Here is a 27,346-nt window from a genome sequence, read left to right on the forward strand (position 1 = left end):
AAAGAAAATGATTGACAGTTCTACACAATTAAGTTCAGTACAGAATATTTGAGACTGAACAGTCATTGTTCTGAAGAAATCATTTGACAAGTTGTTACTAAAAACTACAGAGAGCACGAAGTCAAAACAGAAAAATGCTTGAGTGGAGATGTGATACAACTCAGAAAGGCAAATGAATTGTTACAGGAATGAAGCATATTTTACATTTCACTTTATTTCACATAAGGTTGCCTGCTTTCATCCACAGCAAAACAAATGCTGCAGGAACCAAGCTGTTCAAAGAAAACTAACCTATTTGATGGAAGTGTCACAACTAAGTTTTTGAACAGAAAAAAGTGGCGTGCCACCCAGGAGTACTCTCACCCTAGTATCTGCATAAACACCCTTGTACAAGGTAATATCCTTCCTATATGTACAAATAACCTTGTATATCTGAAATGTTTGCAACTGTCAAAGCAAAGCTAGCATTACTCTGGTTCTTTCTGAAAGATCTGCCTGTACAGATCCATATTTCTGATTATGAGCAAACCTTGGACATGCAAGCTTCGTACTTCCTAGACAGCAATGTCCATTAATGTATATTTCCCCTACACACTAATTGTCCAGATAAGATGGAAAAGTGTGCAATGAAACTATTTTCATCAGAAAATTTCAGATCACTTCTGTTGTCAAGTAGTCCGAAACGTAAGGAGGTGGGCCTGAGGAATCTTATTTTACTTTCATATTTGTTGGTGCTATAACAAAGAAAAAGAATCCTGATGCATATGCTACGGGACCGTCCATCAGCTGTGGAAAGAGATGGACAAATATTAAAATAGTATTGGACTTCAATAGCCAAACTTCTGCCAAAATTTACCTGCTGGTTGGGTTTACTCTGTCACAAAGACACTTTGGTTCTTGAGGGCAATGATGATCATCAAGCACATGATTTTACCAAAGTGGAAGAGTAGTTTTGTGCCCAGAACAGAACAGTGGTATTTGGAACTGTAGGAGTAATCAGCCAAAGAAAGAATTGCCAATTGCTGTAGAGAGCAATTACATGAATTTGAAGATATTTGGATCCTGGGGAAAAAAAAATAATCTTCAGATACTCAAAGAATGCTATCTAACCCTTTCTCTCCCTGTCCTTTTTACTTCTCCTTATTCGTTTAGGTCTTTATTACTGTGACTCCCATCCTATCGTGTTATGTGTATGTAGTATTGTCTGGTCTTGCAGCTTTAACAAGTTGTAAAATTGCAGAATTCTATTGGAAATTCTGCACTGTGCACTATTTTTGGAACATATACAGTCATTAACCCTTTTGTATTTTTCATTATAAAAACAATTGAAAAAAGATTGCAAGACTGCTCTCCTTAACCTGCTGTATCACACAGCAGCTAAATCCTGTAAATACTGCATGAAGGTATTGCCATAAATCCAGGTAGCAGAGTTCTACTGCATGTCTTAAATATCTTCATAGAGAGAAGATGCTTTTGATGTGGTGCAACATGTTCATCTCCTTTTTGGTATCTGGATCCTTGCTAACTGACAGCAGTGATGGAGAGTCTTTGACAGTCTGGGCAGAAATAAGCAACCCTTAGTGTAGCATATGAAGGTAACTGATTTTCAAAATGGTTTAGTCCCATATGGTAAATAACTAAGCTTCCCAAGGTAGTGAATATCGCTTGTGGTAAAATACCGTAGGTTAGAGGATTAATTTAATTAAAATTAGAAGCCACTTTTGGGAGAAGTTTACATAGGGTCAAGGATCATCCTTACCCTATAAGGATACAGCATAGAGTGTGTCACTGTGGGTCATCCATTAATTCCTCTATCTTGTAAACTTAACTAGCTCATTCACCACCAGGAATGCCCTCTTTTTCAATATATGGAGCTATTACCAGAATTTCTTTGCAATGTCAGTTTCAAAAGCAGCATGTCCCAGGATGGAGACTGCTCTTCAACAGGAGGTAAAACATAGACCAAGCCCTTTAAGTAGGAGGAAAGAATACAAATGTCATGTACCAATAGAAAAACAAACTTTCAGAGATAAGAGGGAGATCCAATAGTCCAGGACAAATGGAATGGAAGACTGAAGGATTTCATCTTCACCATCTTTCCCAGATGGAGAAGCAGTTTCACTTCAGAATAAGTTTCTTGCAGAAGATTTCTTACTCTGAAGAAATTCTAAGAACTCTCTTGAAGAACAATAACACATTCATTCAGCAAGCATCGAGGCTGTCAGAATGGACCTCAAGTTGAGTGGTAGAACCTGACCTTGCTTCTGAGACAAAGAAATCTAGTAGGTTGGGCACAAGGGCTTGAAAATCCACTACTACATCCAGTAAATCAGTTTATTGGAACCGATGAGGCAAGGCTTGGGCTATGATCAAACCCTGGTTCCATCATGTCCCACTTTTTAACCAGGGGATAAAGGAGATGCACACCTTTATGAATTGGCTCTTATCAGGCAGTCATCAAGGTAGGAGGGCCATTACTACTGCTAGATTTTTTCTGGGAGCTCTCGTGTTGCTGTAGAGTGCCCAAACCAGTTAGGTCATTCCCCCACACTGAAGCAGAAGTACTTTCGATTATTCAGGTGAAACAGCACAGAAGTAACAATGAAACTGCCATACGGGATCAGTAATGCAGTCCACTTAATCTACTGCCCTGTCCCCAGCAGGGGCTAGTACCATGTATTTCAGATAAAGGTGCAAGAAACCCTGTACTTACCAGATAACTTAACCTGCCCCCAAGTTTTCTTGCAACCATTCCCCACCATCCAATAGTTAAAATTTGGCTTCTAAATCCTGATGCTTCAAGGTATATCCCTGTCAAAATCCTATTACTATAAACTTGTATATTTGCTATCTATTTAAGACTACAATTCTTTTTTGGAACACCTGCAAAGCTCTTGACCTCTGATATTCTATGGCAATTAGTTCTACAGTTTAATTTTAGATTGTAAGAAAAATTGTAAAGTTAGTTATGAATCTCCCACCTTTCAACTTAATTGATGTACCCTTGTTCTTGTGTTACAGCAAAAGGTGACCAGAAGTTCTTAGTCTACCTTTGCTGTACCCATTCATTATTGTGTCTGCTTTTGGGTCCAAACTTAATTATCTCTGCTCCGAGTTTTTCCATTTCTTTAATTCCTCTCGATTCCATCTAATTTTGCTATGTTTGAGATGCAGCAATTAGAACTCACAATATTCTAAGCGAGGGCATACCATCGATTTATAAGGTCATTATAATTTCCATTTTGTTCTCCACCCTGATCTTTATGCATCTTAACATTCTATTTGCTTTTTTGACTGCTGCTGCACATTGAACAAAGGTGTTCATTGTTCTAGTCACAGTGATGCTCAGGTCTTTTTTCCTTAGGCAAACTGAATTTAGTATCCATTAACATATACAAGTAATTTAAATTACTCCTTCCAATGTGCATTACTGTGCATGAAGGCACACAATTTCATTTAGCATGAAATTCACCTCGCCTGTTTACATCTCTGAAAACTCCACTCTTTAGTCTTGACTAACCCCAAGCAGATGTGTTATCTGCAAGATATCACCAACTGCTCTCCCCTTTTCCAAAATAGAAAACCCAGACTTAAAATGGAGCCTTGTCACACCACTAACATTTTGCCATGAGGAAAACTGATAATTTATTCCAATGGTTTCCTGTCTTAACCAGTTACTGACCCTTGACTATTAATATACTTCTCACTCCATGACTACTTAGTTTCTTTAGTAATCTCTTGTAAGGGTCATCAAGAGGCCTTTTGCAGGTCCAAGTTGTGGAAGTAGAGAAAGAACTGACAGAGATTTGAAGGGGATTTCATAATCGGTCTTCTTATGTGAGCAAGAGTCAGGCTACCTGTAGCCCTAATAATGTGAGATTTGTAGAAGCAAGGATTGTGTGAGGCAAGTGGGAAAGAACTGTGAGAGAAGTTGTTGAGACCTCGTGTTTGATAAGTATGGAATGTAGAAGCTGCGCTGGTTACTCCTAGAAAATAATGATCTTGTATGCATGCTATATTTTAGTTATCATTTCAACCAATATACCATGTACATGAGCAGGCTTACTTGTCTCAACTCTCAAGATCATTCCAAGCACTATATTTCAAAGATACAGGTGTTACAGTTGCAACCCTCCATCCTCTAGTACAGTAGTCTGTTGTAACAAGGCTGCATATTTTTTCAAGACAGCTAATCCATTTAATTCTTAAATTATTTCAGAAGTCTTGGAGATAGGTCACAAGGTCCAGATGGCATGATGCTTATTATGTCAATTTGTTCCAGCACCTCTTCTTTTGACACATCAATCTCTAATAGTACCTCAACAACTCTCCTGCTCTAGTGAAGACCTCACCTCAAAACAGTTTTCTCAGCAATATCCTTATCTTCCCAGATTTTTACCTTTTGGTGGTCCAGTGGGTCCACCAGCTCCCTTCTGAAATACTTACAGATACTCTTATTTGTATTTATTTTTAGCTATTTACTCTACAATATCTGCCTTGGATCTCTTAATTTCCTTCTTACATATGGCCTCATGAAATGGTATCCTGATGAGGATGGGGAAAGGCATGGCATGGCACAAAAATGGATTGAATACCTTTTTCTTACGGTCTACAGGACCTAATAACTTCTGTTTCTCTGCTTCCTCCCCAATCCCAATACTCACCCAATACTTCCCACTCCCAATACTCAGCAAGCACATCTTTCTGCATTTTTCTCTAGAAACTTTACCAATATAACTCTATAAAAGTGATGACAAATTCAGTAGTTACATACTTTGTTTAAAGCTGATGGCTCAGTTATTAAGCTTATCTATCCATGTTTTTCCAGGTGTTACCACTGCTACCAGAGCAATATAAAACAATGGATAATATGACTTAATTCAAAACAAAATATTGATAAGAGTTGCTTAATCTAATTTACTTTGAAATAGATTTATCTTTTTAAATCTTGAATTGGAGTCCAAGTTAGGAAGAGTTAAGCAGAAAATTTTTTAGTTGTTGCATGCCCTCTAGAGGCTGGTTTGGTGCATGTAAAAAAGATTAATAAGCCCTTTAAGAAAAAGTTAAATGTTAGATCTATTCCCCACCAAAAGTAATGCAGCTGCAGAACTACATAATTAGGAAGAGCAGTCTATTCAGAATAATGTTTCAGAATATTAAAATTTCTTCAACTGAAAATCAGTACTTAATAACCCACCTCAAATAGATACATCAGAAACAGACTAACTGGTTCTGTACATAATTCCGTGCTATTTTTCTCATTCTGTAAATTTCTACCCAACCACGAGGAAAATTCAGTACAAGATGGTATTTTGCAATACAACACAGCAAGTTGTGAACGTATTTGTTTTAGTAGTATTAAGTGCATATTGGTAACAAATATCTTGCATATTACATGAAAGAATGTAAAAATATGTAATCAAACTAATAAAGGCACTTACTCTAAACAAGAACTCTTCATTCCACTTTGGATTCAAGGTCTACAGATAAAGAGACAATATTTTGATTATACATAGTGTTCTATACTAGTGTCTTGCTTGAAGATCTGCATCTATTTCAGTTGATGTGACACTCTCTTAAGCATAAACAAGTTTTTTACTTTGCTAGTTAAGATACAAGCAGTCATAGGCCCAAAATCAGGCCTCATGCTTTCCTCCAGTGTAGTGCAGAAGGGAGCCAACTCAAACAAATATTGCTAGATTCTGGCCGGTACACATGGAAAAGGCACAGAAAGAATGCCACTGTGGCAGTTAGGGAGTGCATGTTAAGTTGGGGAACAGTGACTGCTGCATGCTCCCCTCTAAATCCAACTGATTTTCTATTTGTTAGTGGCGTTGAGGTTAGTGAGCTAAAAAAATAACTTCTACTTGCCCCTCTATGCGTCATAGAGGGACCAATAGCAGCCTGGCTCGTCAGTGAGCTATGCTAGAGATGGAGGAAGGGAGAGAAAAAGTGAAGGCCCCATGATGGCACCACGCCTCCCCATGTATGACCTACTTTTGAGACTACACACCCCTTTTCCATTCCCTGCCATTAAGAAACATATTGAAATGAGAATTCCACAGCAATGCCACAGCTGAGCTGCAGAACTAATAGTGTAAATTATATAACGAAGTGGGGGGGGGAGGGAAATGCAGTCCTACTTATTCCCATCTTAGCTTTCTGACTGGATTCTTGATAAAATAAGGGGGGAAAAGGCAAGTCTAACCTTTTTAATTGTTTTTGTTTGAACACTGGTAAAGATTCCATTCACTGGCTCATAGACTGTCACTTTCACATAAGGATCACTGGAAAAAAAGGGCTGAAAGTTAAAAAACAAACTCCAACAGTTGTCAGTATTATTAATTAGTTTTTAAAATGTTGAAATGTAAGAATCTTCACAACTCCTGTTCATTTAAAGGCCAGAAGGGACTACTGTGATCATTGGTCTGACCACCTGTAGTCCAAAGAACGTAACCAAAGTAATTCCTTTTGAACTAGACCATAGGCTTTAAAAGTCATATCTTGATTTAACAATTGACAGTGAGAGAATCCATCATGATCCTAAATTGCTCCAATGATTAATTACCTCCACTGTTAAAAATGTACAGCTTATTTCCAGTCAGAATTTAACCTAGCTTCAACCTCCAGACATACCCTTATCTGCTAAAGAGCCCATTATGAAATATTTGTTCCCCATATAGGTAATTATAGACAGTGATGAAGTCACCCCTTAATCTTCTCTTTGTTAAACTGAGCAGATAGAGCTCTGTAAAGTATGTTTTCTAATCCTTTAACTCTTGTGGTTCTTTTCAAAACCCTCCCCAGTTTATCAACATTCTTGAATTGTTGACCACTAAAACTGGGAACAGGATGTTACAGAAGCTGTCACACCAGTGCCAAATACAGAGATAAAATAACCTCTCCCCTCATACTCGAGATACCCATTTATGCATCTAAGGATCCCATTAGCCCTTTTGACAGTATCTCACTGAAAGCTCATGTTCAGCTGATTATCCACCATGACTCCCAAATCTTCTTTGGAGTGCTTTCCCAGGATAGTTCCCCATCTTGTAAATATGGCCTATATTATTTGTTTCTAGATGTATGCGTTTACATTTAGCCATATTAAAATGCATTTTGCTTGCTTGCACCAAGTTTACAAACTAATCCAGATCGTTCTGTATCAGTGACCTCTCCTCCTCATTATTTACACCACCCCAATTTGTGTCATCCGTAAACTTTAAACAGCTATTTTGTGTTTTCTTCCAGGTCATTGATAAAAGCATTAAATAGTGTAGGGTCAAGAACCAGTCCCTGTGGGACCCCACTAAAAACACCTCCTCTCCATGATTTTCTGTTTACAATTATATATTGAGACCTACCAATTAGCCACTATTTAATGTGTGCCTTGTTAATTTTGAATAGCTCTGCTTAAAAAAAAAAGTGCCTTAAAGAAGTCTAAATATATTACAGCATCACTATTATCTTTATCAACCTAACCTGAAACTTCATAACGAGATATCAGTTTGACAGGATCTATTTTCCATAAACACTTATTGAATGGCATTAATTATACTGCCCTCCTTTAATGCTCAATTAACAGAGTCCTGTATCAGCTACTCCATTATCTTGCCTGGAAACAATGTAAGACTGACAGGCCTATAAACAGTTTGACAAACTGGACACCATCAAATTAGGCCTGAATAAAGACTGGGAGTGGATGGGTCACTACAAGAACTAAAAAAAAACAAAAAACCCACCAACTAATTTACCCATGCTAATTTCCCCTACTGTTACTCACACCTTCTTGTGAACTGTTTGAAATGAGCCACCCTGATTACCACTACAAAAGTGATGTTTTATCCTGCTGATAATAGCTCACTTTAATTGAATTGTCTCGACACCCCACTTGATAAGGCAACTCCCATCTTTTCATGTACTGCTACATACATCTTCCTACTGTATTTTCCACTCCATGCATCTGATGAAGTGGGTTTTAGCCCACGAAAGCTTATGCCCAAATACATTTGTCTATAAGGTGCCACAAGGACTCCTCATTGTTTTTGCTGATACAGATTAACATGGCTACCACTCTGAAACCTGTCTCCCTTCTACAGTCACCCACATCTACTGAGCTGGTGGATTGTGTGCCATACTCTAGCTCAGTGGTCACCAACTGGTTGATCACGATCGACTGGTCGATCCTAGAGGATCTCTCAGTCGATCGTGATCTTTGGCACCACAGCGGGGCTGCCGCTAAGACAGGCTCCCTGCCTGCCCCCGTCCCACGCAGCTCCCAGAAACAGCTATCATAGCCCTGCAGGCGGGGTGGGAGAGGGCGGGGGGGAGAAAGAGGTCTCCCTCTGCGTGCTGCTCCTGGCTGCAAGTACTATCCCTGCAGCTCACATTTGCCAGGAACGGGGAGAGCTGAGGCTGATGGGAGCTGTGGGGGTGGTGCTTGCAGAGAGGGGCAGTGTGTGGAGCCACGTGCCACCTGCTCCCCCCCACCCGGGGCCATAGGGGTGCACTGGCCCCTTCTGGGATCGGCGTGGGGCTGGGGTAGGCAGGGAGCCTGTCTTAGCAGCAGCCATGCTACGCTGCCAACCAGGAGCTGCCAGAGGTAAGTGCTGCCTAGCGGGAGGCTTTACCCCAACCCCTAGCCCACTCCCGGAGCCAGCACCCCAACCCCCTCCTGCACCCAACCCTCTCCTGCACCCTGAACCCCAGCCCTGACCCCCCCTGAGCCAACACCCCCACCTGCACCTCAACATTCTGCCACAGGCCAAAGCCCCCTCCTGCACCCAAACTCCCTCCCAGAGCTTACACCCCTCACCCACTCCTGCACCCCAAACCCCAGGCTCAGCCCAGAGCCCCCTCCCACACTGCAAACCCCTTGGCCCCAGCCAGAGCCCACAACCCCTCCCAAAGCCCAACCTCCTACCCCAGCCCAGTGAAAGTGAGTGAGGGCGAGTGACGGAGGGGAGGGGGGTGGAGTAAGTGGGGTGGGGCTTTGGGGAAGGGGCGGAGTAGATCCTGGATTGCCCTTAAATTCAAAAAGTGATCTTGGGCATAAAGAGGTTGGAGACCACTGGTCTAGCTCCTGCTACTAAGGCATGAATAAGAACAGGGATTACAGCATTCACAGCTAATATTTTGAGCTACTGTGATTTAGCTACAACCTTACCTGCAGAAAAATATGCTTACGACACCTGACCAAATAGACTCTTGGGCAAGACAACAAGGAATCTTCAGTTTGACAGCCTTAGTAGAAAGGGCCAGAGACTGGATAATTAGCATAATTTTGATTTTTTTTTCGTGGCAAGGAAATTTAACAGGACTTGAATGTACATTGGTACTAGATGGAATAGTAAACCGAGTATTATCCAATATTAGATTTTTGTGAAAAAAAATGTACCATTAATTCCACCTTTAGAGACCAAGCACATACCCTTACCTGGCTCCTAAAATATCCTTTTTGGCCAGACCAATTCCAGCTATGATCTTCACCCTCACAATTCGTGTGTTTTCCTGAAATATAAAATAAAATTACAGTCCATCCCAACCTCAATTTAAAAGTTTATTTTTCCACAGTTTAAAAAAACAACAAAAAAAAAACACAATCCCACATCAACCTTTGGCATAACTGATTTCAGACTGAAAGCTAGTCTAATCCAGATACTATATTTTGATACAAATCTGCTACTGAAATTCTGGATGATTTCTTTTACTTGCATCCCTTATTAAATACCACCACCATTGATTCACACCATACTAAAAACAGATCTTAGTTAACTTGAATTGCTAATATCCCAAAATTATCATGATACGTTTGGGAAATATCCTCCAGATTACACATTTCTTTCCTGGAGGACCAAAAGAATTGAAAGTCTGCTCAACAGGATGAATCAGTCAGTAAGGAAGGAAATTCCCAGAGACAGAGGATAACCGAAAGAATAAAGGATTGTTATATGCCGCAAACAGCTCTCTCATTTGTACATAAAAATGTCAACATTTATTACTTCTGCAAAATAGTCTTATCAGGAGCATTTTACTTCAAGTGGTAGATAGTTAACCTAAAGATGGTTAGCAGAGAGCGAAGCCAGATCTAGACTAGGAACTTTTGCCAGTAATATTGGTTAGGGGTGTGATTTTTTTTTTTTAAAGTTACATTTGTGTACTGGCAAAAGCCTTAATGTAGACAGTTACACAGTGCTTTTGCCAGGATAGCTTATTTTGGTCAGGGGACTGGTATAAACGATATACTGGCAAAAGCACTCTTACTGATCTAAGTTGAGTCTAAACCAGGAGGGTCTGCTAGTATAGCTATAGTATAGTATAGTATAACTAAGCTATACCAGCAAACTTTGTCTAGTGCAGACTAGACCTCAGTATTACTACAGTTTTTGTTTGTTTTGTTAAACTCTAGGTGTTCCTGGAAATGATTGCTCATTATTCAGGGTAGAGCAGTAACAGCTTAATTTAGGAACTACATATTCAAAACAAAGTTGACATGTTGTGAGGCTCTGTATACGATAGCATAAGAGGCCTTATCAAGTTTAATAGAGGAGACCTCTTGAGATGACCTAGGAGACCAACACAACCAGGAATGCTAGAACTCTTCCAAGGCCATTTTGGAAGGAGAAGGATTAACAATTTCCTGCTTGGATAATAGCTTTGTAAGGGACCAGTAGTTTGAGACCTCACTGCTGGGCCCACAAATGATTCATGCTGCCCCAAATGGCAGGGGCGTCGAGAAGGGGATGACAATCTAAAGGGGAGAACATGTGATTGCCCCATGTCTCCTCTGCCTAGCGACATCCCCCCTGCCCGAGTCCGCTGCCACTCTCTCCACCCCATGTTACCTGCATGGGAGTGAAGGGTACTCTGTCCTTCTCCTGCTGCACCACCCCTTCCTGGCATTTTCTGCTCTCTCCCTGGCAGCCATGTCTGGGCAGGCTGTAGCCGCATCTCATGCGGCTAAAGTGACCATTCTGGGTCGCTGCTCTGTGCGATGCAGCAGCTCCCTGAGAGAGCCTGGCTGCAGAAGTGGTGGTGCCCCCCCCACCCCGCCTCTGCAGATAGGGGCCAAGCGAGCCAGAAACATGCCAGAGGGAGGAGAATCTGGCTCACTGAGCCCCTGTCCCTGGCAGCCAGGCTCAGGTAGGGGGATGCTGCTACATCGCTGGCAATCATGTGGTCGCCAAAAGCTTTGTTGGCATAATATTGCCAATGATGGCCATAAAATAGTGTGGATGGATATTCACTTTAAGGACCTGGCTAGAAATTGATCCAGGTGATGCTCGACCTGTAAGGGAGTTATGGCCCTTTGGGATTTGCCATGATGGAGTGCAAAAAAAAAAATTCCTTCCCACAACCTCAGATTGGAGAACAAGAGATTTTCCCCATCCCCAAATTTAAAATTATTAGAAAGTCATTTTGGCCTAATAACCTTGAAGAGATAGTCAAATGGTAGTTTTGCGTGTTCAGTGCATGAAAGAGGGCAATCTGTCTGGGGATTGGGCCTGCTTTGAGCATGGGGTTGGACTAGATATCCCCCTGAGGTCCCTTCCAACCCTGATATTCTATGATTCTATGACATGTGATGTGGGTTTTAACCAGGCTACGATTTTTATTCGTCAAATTATATCCAAAGTTCCTGCTGAGGGCCAGCCCACCAAATCACTCCCACCTCACTGATCCTTTGCCATTTCTGAGGGTTCCCTCTGCAGGGGGAGCCAATCACCACACTAGGAGGGTCTCTGGGTGCCTCCACTCGCCCACTAGCATCACTGCCTCTTTCAAGGGTTGAGATAAGAGGGGACATAGACCCAACCCCAGCCAGCACTGCCATCAAGTGCATTGGCGGGGCAGTCCCTTGGAGTAGTGCCCCACCCCCTGGTTTGCATTTGTTCCCAAGGGGTTAGACATGATGCCCCCACCTCAAAAGGAGATGTCCCCCATTTTGCCTTTTGGGATCTGGAGCCTAAACCAGTAAATTCCTGCACTGGGCACCTGCCAAAAGTTGTGACAATTAAATGACTCACATTAATCCAAACTGACCTCTGGGAGGAGGAGAATTCCAGCCATTCAGTAGCCCAAAACTCAGCCCTGAGGTTCTACTACAAGAAAGGCAAAAACCCCAACCAGCATTGGCCAATCTGCTGGTATAGTGAAAAATTCCTTTCCAACCCCAAAGTAGGCAACAATCACAGCCTGCAGTGACCCAGATAAAGGTGGGAGGGTGGATTAAACTATTGGAAATCAGCAAACAGGAAGTAGCATTGAGCATGACTCTTATCATGGATCCAAATCTCATGCAAAATTCCTCAAGACCTTACGGTGCCAAATCCTGTGAGATTTCAAGCACACCCCAGAAGTCCTGTGGGGGACTGGAAATCTTGCAGGACTCAGGCTATGCTGTCCTTTTGCCCTCTCCCATTTCACGAGCCACCAAAACAAACCCCTTACTAGACTCAGGACCCTCTTTGCAAAGCTACAACAACTGACTTTATTATGCTATTTCTTGCTTCTCCCCCAAGTCTGTTAAATATATTAGCTACAATAGATTTTGGTGCTTTACTCATTTCTATCATCATAAAAACAGAACCACCAGGTATTAGACTTGACAGTTTGTTGAACAGTTCAATGAGGGAGTCTCAAAAAAAACACACCACCCAGAGTGTAGTCAGTCAAGAGCTCATGACCTAACACTGGATTAACCGAGTAAATATACAAAGCTAAATACGGCAGTCTGAATATACTAGACTGTTGGCATAAACAATGTATTCTTTATCAATAAAGCTTCAATACAAGAATTAACAAAGAATGAATGGCATTTCACGTCATGCATTTAACAACCCAAGACAAGTCTGAGTTTATGCAACAGTTTGATACGCTTAAGAGAGACTAAATTCAACAAATTCCAGCATATACAGAGCTTCTCAGAAAAGGAGATAAAAAAAATTTCAGTGCAAACTTTAAGTAGTTCAAGTATTTTTATTCACTTGAATGGCTAGGCCTGCACATTACCAGTCTTAACTTTAACACTGGGTGAAGATGCAGTCTCAGAAGATTTTGTAGACCAAAGAACTCTTTGAAAAGGGACAACCTCTGACAGCATTTTCAAAACTGGAGACTTATTACAGTCTGTTGCTTTGTGCGCTTAAAATGAAGTTTGGTTACATAAAATCTTGGATGTCAATCATAAAATCCGCAAAGGAATTTAGGCTCCTAATTTGTATTCAGATTTCTAATGTCCATTGATTTCAATGGAAATTAGGAGTATAAGGGGCTTCATAGATTCTGTCACAAGAGCCAAAATTTATAGAGTTTAATCTGGAAGAAAAAAAAAAAAAAAAGGAAAGAAATGGCATAGTAACACCATATTCGCACTGTTAAAACTGGAGGATTAGGCAGTAATAAACACCAACATTCTTCAAAAGCAGATCTGTTGGCCACAGGCAGAGTTCTGTATTAGTCACTACAAGGGACAAGGTGGGCAAGATATCTTTTATTGCACCAGCTGGGGCCCCTGACCTGAAGAAGAGCTCTGTGGCTCAAAAGCTTCTCTTTCTCACCCACAGAAATAGGCTCAAAGATATTACCTCACCCCCCTTGTCTCTTTAATATCCTGGGACTGACACGGCTATATCTAACCTGTATTAGTCACAACAAATCAGTTGCCCATGATGGTTTCATCCAAGACCACTCTCTTCTGAAAATCTTTAGTAGTGGAATGGAGTGGGAGAGAAGTCCATGATGGGGTAGGATCAAAGGCCTGGTCAACACTACCAAGTTAGGTCAACACAAATCCACTTGCATCAACTTAGTTATACATGTGGCTACACTTAAATTGGTCTCCCACCTGGTAAGCGGCCAGTTACAGTGACACAGTAACACCACATCTCAGAGCAGCACAGAGCCATGGTCATCCTAGTAAGGTCAACACAGTATGATTAGACATTGCAGTAGTTGTACTGAGTAACAGTCCTCCAGCACACATTCCACAATGCCTCTGTCCCTGCAACAGTGACCATTCCAATCACAATCTCCACTGCCCATGGGTCACAGAGGCTGGACACCTGTTCTCCTGCCACCATCTCCTTTCAGCCCCCTCTCCCCCTCCCCATGTACATTTGAAATGCCTTTTCCTTACTGTCCACCTTTGTTGTTTGCATCCAACTGCTCAAGTGACCATGCCAGCTACACATACACACAGAGCTATTAGATGTATTCCAGCTTGGAAGAGGGAAGTAGTACAGCATCTCCTTGGCCTGTGGGAAGAAGAGGCTATGCAAGTACAGCTACGGCTCACTCACAGAAACAACAATTTTATGAGTAGATGGAGCAGGGTGATTTGGACAATGGGGCATGACAGAGATCATGGAAAGTGAAGGAACTATGCTAGGCATACCACAAAGCAAGCAAGAGCAACACAAGACCTGGTGCTGCACCACAGACCTGCATGCCAACGAACTGCATGCTAGACTTAGAAGTCACCCCATTGGTACCCTGCAGGTGACTGCTGATACTAGGGATGTAAAACAGTAAACGATTAATGGGTAAGCATTGGTCTCATCAGTTAACCCAGCTTAACTGTTAATCTCCAGCCTTTGGCAGCCCGCATCTGCTGGCCGACCCCAGGATATAATTTTAATAGTTTAACTGGTTAATTTTTTAAACAATATTTACATCCCTAGTTGATGCCTATGATAGTGACTCTCCTCCTTGCTGTTCATGGCAGGGAGTAGAGGGCAGTGGACTCAAAAAATGCTGAGAGCCTAGAATTGTTTGAAACTCCAGAGGAGTCTAGCCATTCCTGCCAGGGAAGCGCAGATGAGCCCTCTGACAAAGGGGGAGGGAGCTTGGATAAGTGTGTACATGAACTATTCCTTGCAGAATGTTTTTTGTTTATTTGTTTTCCTTTCCCTCAAACCTTCTCCCCCTTCATTCTTCCCAGGGCCTTTGTTCTCTTATAAAAATGGCAAATAGGCCAGGTGCAAGTTAAGACAAACTGATTGATTTTTCATTATTTTCTTCTCACTTTATCCCAGTAAAACAAAAAGGTTAGAGAATACATTCTAGAAAGAGTTGTATGGCAATCTGGTTACACAATCCACATTAGGTGAGCATAATGGTGTACAGGTACAAACAGAAGTAGAATCAACCTCCACTTTTCATTTCTTTGGCTTGTTGTGCTATGCAGAGGCCTATGCGGAGTCCTTTGTTTATCAGAACAGCAATGTCTGACTCTTATCCTCTAGAGATCTCAATGATGCTTTCATGTAGATACTCTACAATCCTCTCTTGTAGATTTCTATGGATTGCAGCCCTGTTCTTCCTCCAGGATAGGACACTTTACCATGCCATTCTGCCTTGAGTTTGGCTAGCACCAGAGGTTAACAGGCTAGGGGCAAGGTGACTTTAGGACAGCTGAGCTTTGTGCCTCTGTCACAGTCAAGTGAGAGATATCAGCCAAAAATCATTGCCTGTGAAAACAGTGTCAATATATTTACTATCATTTCCTTGTCTCTGTACCTAGGGAGGGGGACAAACCATATAACGACATGTGACATTACTTCCCCCTGCCAGGCCACATTCATGGTTTTGAGCTTGAGACGTCTGTAGCAAGGTGCTCCAAAGCTACAGGGTCAATAAGCATCTCTTATTAAGGGTATTTGGGGGAGTCACATAAAGGGGGTTTTGAGACACCCCCCCCGACCAAAAAACAAATAGATACACTATTAGATTTGATCAGCAGCCTCTGGCGCTGTGGCCTTCAGGGGATCTCCCCCAGCTCTACAGCTGCTGAATGTCTGACCCTGATCAGAATGAGAAAGAAGAGGACTAGGGAGGTGATGTTCTGTGAGATCCTTCAAGCCGCAATTGTCTTGGACCATGATCAAAGATCTTAGAGGACCCTTTAGAATACAAAAGAGGAGGAAAGACTGAAAACAGAGTGGTTGCTCAGGCAACATACACAAGAGTTGCAGAGCATGGTTGGCCTATAGCCCAAAGATCACACTCAGCAACCTTTGTAGTCATTGAGAACTCCTTGGCTACTACTCTTACACCCCCCAGCATTCCGCATAGCACTGTGGTGCATAGCCTTACCTCTTCCACCACACTGCAGGATAAGAATGTTAGCTACACACATGCAGACCTGTGAAAAAAAAAAAAATCACAGGCTGGTGTGTATACAGCCACAATGAACTTCACTAACTACTGCTTCCATACAGGGGCATCAATGTTTACTATTTATTTCTTTCTCACTAGGGATTGTTGCCAAAAGCTTTTAACCTTGTTTGGGTTTTTTTGGATTTTATTGTATGCCAAAACAACAGTTAACAAAAAACTCAAGTTCTATTTTTTAGAAAGCCAGAGTATTTTTATGAGTTCACACCAGGGGTTGCGGAATATACAGCAGAAGGCAAAGGCCCAGTGATATTTATGAATGTACTTCAAGTATTATGGAACTCATAGCAGCAGGCAAAGATCCTACTTACTAGGGCGACCATACGTCCCATTTTGGCCAGGACAGTCCCTTTTTTAAACCCTATCCTGACTTTTGGCAAAAGTAGGCATTTGTCCCATTTGCTCTTGCCAACTGATCAAGCTAGCAAGTGTAAATGGGACAAAGACCCACTTCTGTCAAAACACTCCAGTGCAGAGGAATGGGGGGGTGCGCGCATCGATGCCAGCCTGTGCAGGGGGACAATGCCAGCAACAGCCCCACCCCTGCGAGAGGGGGGACCAATCAGATCTCTGGTGAACAGTGACACCAGCTCTGCTGGGGGAGAGGGCTTGACCTAGCCCCACATGGTGTCCCATTTCCCATTTGGGAAATATGGTCACCCTACTACCAACATAAAATCTCAAGTACACAAGACACTATTTCACGGAAAAACACCACAGAACTCTAAGAGTACTTTACTAGTCAGCCAGTAAAGCCTCTCTCCGCCACAGAGCTCCATGGCTGGCTCTTCTAATAGCCCTCTGGATGTTCAAATTCAGCAGACAGCAGGTCAACCTCACCCTTCACCCTGAGGCAGCTTCCCCCCTTTGCCAATCAGATATTAAGCAGTATACAACATGCAACTATAACCATTGGGATGTTTTTCCTCACAGAGATCAAATCTAGTGAGTAAAAACCCCAGCACCCCTTCCACCTACCAGAAGTATATTTAATGGTTATTCTGCACTTGCTGAGCCAGTAGCTGAATCATTCTTTGGTGCTGTTAAGATGGTTAGAATACAGCTTCATGAGCCAGGGGAGCAAGAGGTAGGCTGGATACCCCAGAATCACTACTAGCATTTCAATATCACCAATTGTAATCCAGTGGTGAGGAAAGACTATCCCGACCGGCAACTTTCTGAAAGATGCTCTTAAAGATGCAAGCAGGGCTGTCCCTAGCTATTCTGGGGCCCTATGCAGGTGAATAAATTGTGATCCCTCATTGTAATCCCAACTGTAGCAGTACTCCCTTAAGCTGTGCAAATACTGCAGAATCATGCATCTGCATTAGTGATGAAGAGGAAAACTGGTGTTGAGCTCTGCAAGCTCCAAGCTTCTGTCAGAGTTGGCAGACACTGAAAAGCACCATTTCTCATTTGCATGGGTTGGATTTCACTGAGGCTGGTATTAGGACCTAAGTGTATGTACAGATCCATAGACCATAACTGTAAAAGGTATTTGGCACTCTTCACAAAATAAATTTGAAATTCCTATCTTTAGAAACCATGCAAACCCAAGAGTCAGCATAAAACCTATCTACACACAAAAAAGAAGGACTAATGTAGAATGGTATTTGGAGAAAGCTAACTTTGCTGTTATGCTTATAGTATATATACACATACACACCTCTACCAACTTAAAATAAAAATATTCTACACTTTCAGTCTGTTGGCAAAACTCACCTTAAAAATGGTTTTAACAAATCAAGTACTGATGGTTTCTTTTCATACTTCAAAACTACTGATCTGTTTTAACTAAAGCTTTCTAAAACAAGTTTATCCTGAGGCTGACAGCAAACATGGAAGATTTCAGCCTACACAGTTAAAGTTTGTCAGCATCATAAGCAAATGAAAAACTTATGATAGGAAGTGTTAGGCAACCTTAAGTACAGATGAAACTACTAGCTCAGTCTATCAGAATACCGACAATACCATGAAACAGCTGAACATTGTATGGGATGCTTGTTGATCAGACACTAGACACCTCTAACTGGTAAACAAAGGCAATTCTAAACTGTCAACTATACTAGTAAAGGGAAAAGCTTACATGTATATAGAAGTAAACAAAACTTTCAAATTTTACCAGGTCATGTGACTAACTCCACAATTAGAGAAGCTGTACAATAGCTGAGAATGGCACACCAGCAAAACATGATAGTCATGAAGATGCCATGCTTCATGTTGGAAGTTTAGCAGCACGCAGGTCTAAATTCGTAAAAGTCCCAGGAAAATAAATGCTGATATAGGTCTTATTTCAGACACTGAACATTCCTGCAGTACCTGTAGTGACAGCAATTAGTGTTGGCAGGTATCGGAGGTATTTTGCAATACAGATAAAGACTGTTTTCAGCTATTAACTTTCAGAAGAGTGTCAGACTGGTAGCACAGGGAAAAAAAATCAACAGTTATGTATCTTTCTAGCAGAGAGCTATTGTACTGTTTTGACTAAAGCAGCAAGAGGAATTTAGTGAATTAAGCATTCAATTAAGCAGAACGCATTTTCTATGCGGAACACGATATTTGAGAATACTCCTCAAATCCAGGCAGCAACTGGCACACAAGATGTGCTGACTACCAAGCTGAATATATTTTTAGGGCAATGACTGGAAGGGTCAGAGATATTAAGTCCCCCAAGTAGAAAAAGGAATTGGTGAATAGTAAGTTAACTCTACTCTTTGCAAAGCTGTAGAGCAGTGGGTTCTCAACAAGGGGTATGTGTACCTCTGGAGGTACACAGAGGTCTTCCAGGGGGTACATCAACTCATCTATGTATTTGCCTAGTTTTACAACAGGCTATGTAAAAAGCACTAGTGAAGTCAGTACAAACTAAAATTTAATACAGACAAAATGAGAAAGGCAATTTTTCAGTAATACTGTGCTGTGACACTTGTATTTTTATGTCTGATTTTGTAGGCAAGCAGTTTTTAAGTGAGGCAAAACTTGGGGTATGCAAGACAAATCAAATTCCTGAAAGGGCTAAGGTAGTCTAGAAAGGCCGAGAACCACTGCTCTACAAATATACCATTAGCTATTCCAGTGACTATGAAGACTGCGTGTCACTGTAAGTACTCTTCGGCCCATCTTGATTCCACAGTATTCTGTAGCACAGTTGGAATTGGCAATCCACATTAGTGTGCATTCTTCATCAATAGCTACTGAGAGAAACTGAACCTGTAACTAGTACCTTTATAGTGATGACGACAGTGTATTGACAGTTATAAACTGAATGGCATTTAAATGCCACAGCATATATACCATCATTGTTTTCTAGACATGTCTAAGTAGTGAAATGGGTATAACGTTTGAAATTAAAGATGGGTTTTAAAAAGTTCTAAGTACAGAGTAGAAAATGTTCAAGAAAAAGGCTGCACAACAGGTTATATATTAGAACAGCTTCCACAAAGAGCAGGTATTTCATCTAGCATCATGCTTTTAACTCAGAGTGCAACATTTTCAGAAGGAATTCACACAAGGTATTACACCTCTACCTCGATATAACATGACCTGATATAACAAATTCGGATATAACGCAGTAAAGCAGTGCTCCGGGGAGGGCGGGGCTGCACATTCCGGTGGATCAAAGCAAGTTCCATATAACACGGTTTCACATATAATGGTAAGATTTTTTGGCTCCCGAGGACAGCATTATATTGAGGTAGAGGTGTATAAGCCATTGAGAGCAGAATAGGGAATTTGGTTTGAAAACACTTAAAATATAGCAGAAATCAAGCAGTTTTAAAGTAGATCGGTGTTTAATGTTGGCTATTCTACATTGTCCTCTTCAAATTTTAAAATGTCTAAGTCTTCCACTGATCTTAGCTGGTAATGAAACAATGGCTTGAGGTGAAAACATCCTGTTATTCCTTAGCTCTAATCATGTTCTTATTTCCCCCCCACCCCCATTTGCATAGGTCAAGAAACAGTCACCACTAAACCTAGCCAACAAATGCAGTTTCAAAACAATATTAAAATAAATAAATCAAATAGTGCAGTAATCAAAAGCATGACAGATTACATAGTAATTCACATCATATTGACTTTTAAATAAGATCTTCATAGTCTGCACACAGTATAAAGATAAAGCATAGCCGCCAAGACCCACTCTGCTATTTTTCCTGATGTGCGAGTACTGAAAGCTCAAGTGAGAAAACATGCTAACAATTTAAAAGTTCACATTAAAGTCTGATGGAGAGCACAACAGAATAAACTGAGTTAGAGCATGGAAATTGGGGTGCTGGTGAAGGGAAGAACAGAATCTAGACTTGAGTAGTGTTCTGTGTACTGCAGTACACAAGGATAGTCAGAGTGGCAGAAAAAGATAAGAGAATGAACTAAGGATTCAGGAGCTGGCTTTCCACAAGCTATGTTTTGGATAAGTAGATGCGGTGATCTCAAAAGAGAGAGACAAATTGCCTGATTTCATAAACTAGTCATAACTTTGCTAGACACTAAAATTCATGGATTTGGGACACTGGATTTATGACTTATTACAACAATCTGCAACCCACTAACCCCCTTTTTTGTCCTATAACTGCAGAGATTTTAACACGCATTGTAAAAGACCATTCAAGGTGAACTACTTATGCCAAACAAATCTGTTCCACCTTGTGTTTAGTGAGGATACAGAGTACCTTTCCCTGGCAGGGAGCCTTCAGCCCAAACATCTACACTGCAATTTTATGGCCCCACCACTTGAGCCCCACAAGCCCAAGTCAGCTGACCTGGGCTCAGACTCTGTGCAACTAAAAAAAAACAAAAAAACCAACACCACACTGTGTAAGCATGAAAGTGTCTTTCACCAACAGAAGTTGCTCCAATAAAAGATATTACCTCATCCACCTTGTCTCTATGAAATTGCATGACAGAAATACACCAAGTCTAAGATCACTGTATGGCATGAGTTACACTCATTTATTGCTACCATAAAATTTTTTACAATATTAAATTTATTGAGTGCCTTTTCCAGTATGCTTCTCAAGCCACTAACTCACTTAATCTATCCAACACTTAACCTGTAAGGAGCTTGCATTTTGAAAATGAACACAGAAATCACAGATTAATAAATTCCATCACTCAACAGGAATTTCCAAGCCTAAGAACAGTTGGCAAATGTTTCAATTGTGTTTCCTGTCTGCAGCCAAACAGTATGCATGTATTCATAGCAACTATCAGAGGGGTAGCCATGCTTGTCGCTTTTTACAGATCCATACTTAGAGTCCTGTGGCACCTTATAGACTAACAGACGTATTGGAGCATAAGCTTTCATGAGTGAATACCCACTTCGTCAGACGCATGTACTGGAAATTTCCAGAGGCAAACATAAATATGCAGGCAAGAATCAGTCTAGAGATAACAAGGTTAGTTCAATCAGGGAGGATGAGGCCCTCTGTTAGCAGCTGAGATGTGAACACCAAGGGAGGAGAAACTGCTGTCACCAAGTGTGCCGAGATAGAGAAGAGCTGCATTCAGATTTTTAGACAAAAACCTCAACAATGCTTTTAGAAGGAGAAACTGCTTTTCTCCTCCCTTGGTGTTCACACCTCAACTGTGAAAGGAGGGCCTCATCCTCCCTGATTGAACTAACCTCGTTATCTCTAGACTGATTCTTGCCTGCATATTTATGCCTGCCTCTGGAAATTTCCACTACATGCGTCTGACGAAGTGGGTATTCATCCATGAAAGCTTATGCTCTAATACGTCTTATAGACTAACAGACGTATTAGACTCTATCTAGGACTCTGTCATAGCAACTAGATGATCATTATTGGAAATGAGAGAATCAGGAAGCAGAGTGCTGAATCTTCTATACACACAGAAACATCTCTAGAGTTAAAGGTGACTTATAAATCAATGAGACTGGGTACTCATGTTATTTGTCTCTGGTATTATCTATGAACACCGGGAAGTCTCCCTGAATCTTCCTTCCAAAAGCATTCTTGAGTTTTGTCTAAATATCCGAACGCAGCTCTTCTCTATCTTAGCGCACTCAGTGACTGGAAAATTAGTGAAGTAACGGTATTACAAAATTTGACACTGGAAGCTGAGCAATTGAATGGAGGAGGAATTTTTATTCAAGTGTTCAACAATATTCATCTGAAATGAGTGATTGTTCAAGAGAAACTGTTGGAATTAGCAACTGAGTTAGGGAAAAGCTCAATAATACAGGTTCAGAAATTCTCCCCTCAAATAGTCTTCAGCAAAATCAGGAACAACTATACTTAACATTCTAGATTTGTCCAAAGTTTAAAAAAATTAAGACAATTTAGATCTTTAAACATCAGAAAGCAGCAAAAGGCAATGGACACAAGCCAACTTCTATAAAAATTGTTGAGATCACCACTGAGTGCTAACAGCAGATGGACTGGTGACCCAAGACATAATTTGACCAACTTCCTGGCTCCACAGACAGACCACTTGTACCTGATAAGTGTCAGCAATGGGCGCAGCTGAACTAGTGTTAGAACATATAGGATTATGTTTAAACCCATTTCATCATTTAACAAATGGCTACTGAGTCCTCCTTACACAAGTTTTTATTGTTGTTTTTACACTTTTCCACCAGTAAGATCATTACTGCAGCCATTCATGTGTTTAAACATAATGTCATTCAGTCTTGCTCTGAACAGGGGTTAAGATAAAGTAGTTAAAAAGAAAAAAAACCCACCACACATTAGTGGCCACCTGGAGCTTTCACTACACCAGCATTATAACCCGTGGAAAATTGTTCCCACCAGCTCTAGTGTAGTATCATTTTAAACCTCATTCCACCCATGTGACATGTAAGGGAGCAAAATCATTTGACCCACCTGTGAAAAGGAAATCACCAGCTAACAATAAAAGGCAGAAATTGAATACTAGATCAGACCTAAATTGATTAAATGCAATTAAATAATGTTACCTTAGCTGGAATTTCACCAGAAAGCCAGGGTTCACATTTGCTCTTTCAAAACAACAACAAAACAACAACAAAAATCTTTTGTTTGTGAAAGACTCAAGGTCTTTAACTTGAGGTTAGTGATCTTGGGCATTTAAGTCTTATTTGAAAGACAACATTTCCAAGAGAAAAATGTCCCTTTACACCACACTGAGCCAATGCTTTAGTAATTACTATCAGGAAAGGGTGCCAACTCACTAAATTAACCTAATGTTCCCTGATGGTCTCCTAATCAGGCATAAACTGCTTAGCTTGCAACATCTAACTATGTAATAATACTTCTCCATTACAAATCAATAAATGCAGTGGTAGGGTAAAGAAAGGTAATCAAGCCAGAGAAAGTTTCACCTGAAAGTGAGCATTCCACTGTAATGCCTGAGAAACCTTGAGCATGAATGGCTTTTGCCAGGGCAAAGTAGTTTTGTAGGGTCCAGTTCAGGTCTCTTATCACATGCCTATGACAGTACCCTCCACCTCAGTCACCCCATGTCTGGGAGCCTACTCTCATAGGCATACACCGCTCATATATCTGAGACACTCTGTGTCTTCTAGGAATCCTTTTCTACAGGTCACCCCCATTTTCCCCATTAGAAAGGGCCAGGATGCCAGCAAGAGAGCCAAAGGATAAAATAGGGAAGGCTCATCACCACAGCTTACCAGAATCAGATAGGACTAAAGATGGGAAATCTGACCTGCCAGCCAAAGTACCATTTTAGATGTGCATATGGTCCAAGGCCCAATACAACTGCACAAGCCATATAGGCATAAGATAGTCACCACATGGCAAAGTCTTATAAATGGAATGGCATCAGTGTGTCTTGAGCCACGCCAACAACGTCAACTTTCTTTAATAAGTTTGATAGACTATGCCATTAAACAAAAGATTAAATGATCCTTAACAAAAATAAACTGTAGTGACCAATTTTTTTCCAAATGTCCAGTGCCCTGTGAATGTACTCCGTACCAGAGGGCCAATATTACACAACCGTAATCCTTATTTCCTAAACTTCTGCATGCATCTGCACTTTGAAATGATGATGACTCAGTTTTGTATTCCGCTGTATAAACTGAAAGTTTCTGTACTTTATCAGTGCGGGCCCCACAGTTCCTTATTTTCTCTCCAGTGTTACCTCTGAAATAGGACTTTAAAAAAAATTGAAGATCCCAATGTCTCCTGTCTTCTTTTAATCAATACTCCAGACTAAGAGCTATAAAATCAAATTATTTTAAGATGATCATAGCTAAGAAGGTGACCTGTAACAAGCTATGATGCTATGTAGATATTTAATCCAATGCTGCAAGTATTATGAACTTGAATTGTTGTAGGTAACCCAAAAAACAGTTTGAAAACCCATTTGCAGCTCTCAACTCATTTGCGGCTCTGTCATCACTAATTCTGAACTAGTATAGCAAGCCATGGAATCCTATGCATCTACTTCCATGCTGTTGCATAAAGTATTTTTACATAGATATGCTGTAAGCTTTCATCTCAGGTTCCAATGATACTACGTTCACCACATGAACTCTCCGACTGTTGTAAAGTTTTGAACTTCACTAGAGACTTGAATGACAGTTAACTGAACAAGGCTGTAAAAACAATGTCAACAGAAACACTCAGGTTTTAGTACTAGTGTTAGAAGATCACCACCAAACCATTACAGTCTTCTTTTTAAAATATGACTTTTTGTTTCACATGAGGAACAGGAGTCAGGTCCATGTTAAAAGTTTTCTTACCACAAAAAATATCCACATGGGTTTCGTTTATACAAGAAAGATCTCCTACCTAGTCAGCTTCAATGGCAATCACAGCAAAGCTCAGAAAAGCTTGTAATTAATAAGCAACTCATCAGTAAGAAATACAGACTGGTTTGTATTAAAACAATGGTAACTCATGAATTCATCTTCCTTCACTGGACGTAACACTATTTTTTAACATTATCTACATTTGTTATATTCCCCTCTTTTAATTTGTAATATTTGCCACTAACAGGTATGGCCCGAATCATCTCATTAAAGGTCTATTGATGCTTATAATTCTTCACTCTTAGTTCTGCAGTGAAGTTTCTCCTAACTCTAACCCTTAGCTGCATAATTACAGCTTTTTGCATTATTTAGAAAGAATGATTGTCCAGGCATTTTAATCAAATGGTCCCAATTAAATCAGATGTTCAGACCTGAGGGAGGTGAACAAGATGCTAGATCAGGGATGGGGAAAACTTTTCGGCCCAAGGGATACATCCGGGAATAGAAATTGTATGGCGGGCCATGAATGCTCATAAAATTGGGGTTGGGGTGCGGGCTCTGGTTGGGGGTGCGGGATCCAGGGTGGGGACAGAAATGAGGAGTTTAGGGTGTGGGAGGGGGCTCTAGGGTGGGGCTGTGGATGAAGAGTATGAGGTGCAGGAGGGTGCCCTGGGCTGGGATCAACTGGTGTGGAAGGCAGGAGGAGAATCAGGGCTGGGGTAGGGGTTGGGGCATGGAAAGACGCTCAGGGGTGCAGGCTCCAGGCAGTGCTTACCTTAAGGGGCTTCCAGAAGCAGCAGTCATGTCCCCACTCTGGCTCCTACACCAGGTGCCAGTCCTGCAGCTCCCACTGGCCGCAGTTCCATGCATAGGAACCAGAGCGGGGCCATGCCACTGCTTCTAGAAGCAGTGTGGAGCAGCCCCCGACCCTGCTCCCCAGCTGGAGTGCCGGAGTGGGGCAAGCCCCAGACCCCACTCCCCAGCAGGAGCTCGAGGGCCGGCTTAAAACAGCTGGCAGGCCAGATGCAGCCCGCGGGCCATAGTTTGCGCATCCTTGTGCTAGCAAGTTCAGAACTTCCCCCTTTGCTGCTGCTCATTTGGCTTGATACGTTTTGCCACAAGCAGAGCTCATTGGAAATTTCCAGTGATTATTCACCAAGCCTAACATGTTTTATCCAAATGTCAGTTTCACTCAGCAGCAGCCAGGGCTCCCAGGATCTGTCCCAGACCCACAGTACCTGGAAACCCCAGGTTCTCAGTCTGTGACTGGCCCTGGGATCCCAGCAGCTGCAGAGCAAAGTTGACATTGAAATTGACATTCTTGTCCGTTTCAGAATGGACACTCACCAGCTGCTGGTCTTGAGGAGGAAATTTCATTTTGGAAACACCATGCAGCAGTGTTTCCAAAATGAAGTTTTCAGGTTTCTTGATTTGTGGTAAAAATAAATAAATAAATACATAAATAAAAAATGTGGGAGGGAGAAGAGTTTGGGTTCAACGCAAACCATTTTTTTATTTTTTATTTATTTATTTTAAGTTCAGTCCACTTGCAAACTGGAAAAAAGCCCCCAAAACCAATTATTCCCTCAGTTATAACTACAAATATAGGTTAGTAGGGCAGCTGCAAAACTGGAGAAAGAGTCACATGAGAATAAGCATCTGACCACCAAGTACACTTTGTCCCATTCTACAGTAACTCACATAGCTAAAGGTCCTTCTTTTCTTAAAACTTAACACAAAGGTCATCTTGAGGTGACAGTAAGCAAGGAATGTTTCAGACCAAGAGGTTTTCAGAAAGTTCTGGGTAGGTGAAAAAAAAAAATGAGTGGCTTATAATGCAATTCCAATTCAATATCATCTATAGCAATTACTATTTCCTGATTTATCAATAGGTACAGTACACCCAAAAATACATTAAAATGTTAAAGTTATTAAGTCAAGGATTCAAAACCTAGGCAATGCCAGAATTAAGGTCGCATGTGCAACCGTAATTTGACATCCTTGTATAGGCATTACAATGTAGTCTTTAATTACATGACCACATTTTTCTCCACAGGACCACAGCCTCATTCAGTGCACAAGTTGGAGCTGCTCTGGGGATGAATCAATGTTTCGTAGAGAGGGCAACTGCAGGATCCATGGGTTATTTGCTGCAGAAGTTGGAAGCTGTATAGTGAATGAGATAGGGGATTGCAGGAAGAGAAAGGATGGTCTCACGGTTAAGGGAGCTGAATGCCATCATGAAAAACTGGATTCTATGTCTGCCTCTGCTACCAAATTGCATTGCGATGTTACACAAGTCACATTAACCAAGCTTTTCACAGGTGGTGACTAATGGGGGGTTCCTCAATTTCTTGGTGCCTAACTTGAAACCTTAAGGTCTGATTTGCAGAAGTGCTGAGCACTTACAACTGAAGTCAGTGGGAGCTGTCATTTGAACCTATCAAGTCCTAT

At 41.3% G+C, this 27,346-nt stretch overlaps 1 protein-coding gene across 1 annotated transcript in view; it reads right to left on the reverse strand.

Annotated features, from left to right (window-relative positions):
* The window catches only part of NEDD4 (NEDD4 E3 ubiquitin protein ligase), a 102,739-nt gene that overhangs the window by 69,372 nt on the left and 6,021 nt on the right, over positions 1-27,346 (reverse strand). Inside the window, exons 2-4 of the mRNA XM_044979695.1 lie at positions 9,437-9,510; positions 6,209-6,287; positions 5,442-5,480 (exon numbers count right to left, since the gene is read on the reverse strand). Coding sequence (XP_044835630.1) covers positions 5,442-5,480; positions 6,209-6,287; positions 9,437-9,510 — 192 coding nt within the window. The remainder of the gene's footprint in view (positions 1-5,441; positions 5,481-6,208; positions 6,288-9,436; positions 9,511-27,346) is intronic.

This window comes from Mauremys mutica, chromosome 11, assembly GCF_020497125.1.
Source record: "Mauremys mutica isolate MM-2020 ecotype Southern chromosome 11, ASM2049712v1, whole genome shotgun sequence".
Classification (NCBI taxonomy): Eukaryota; Metazoa; Chordata; order Testudines; family Geoemydidae; genus Mauremys; species Mauremys mutica.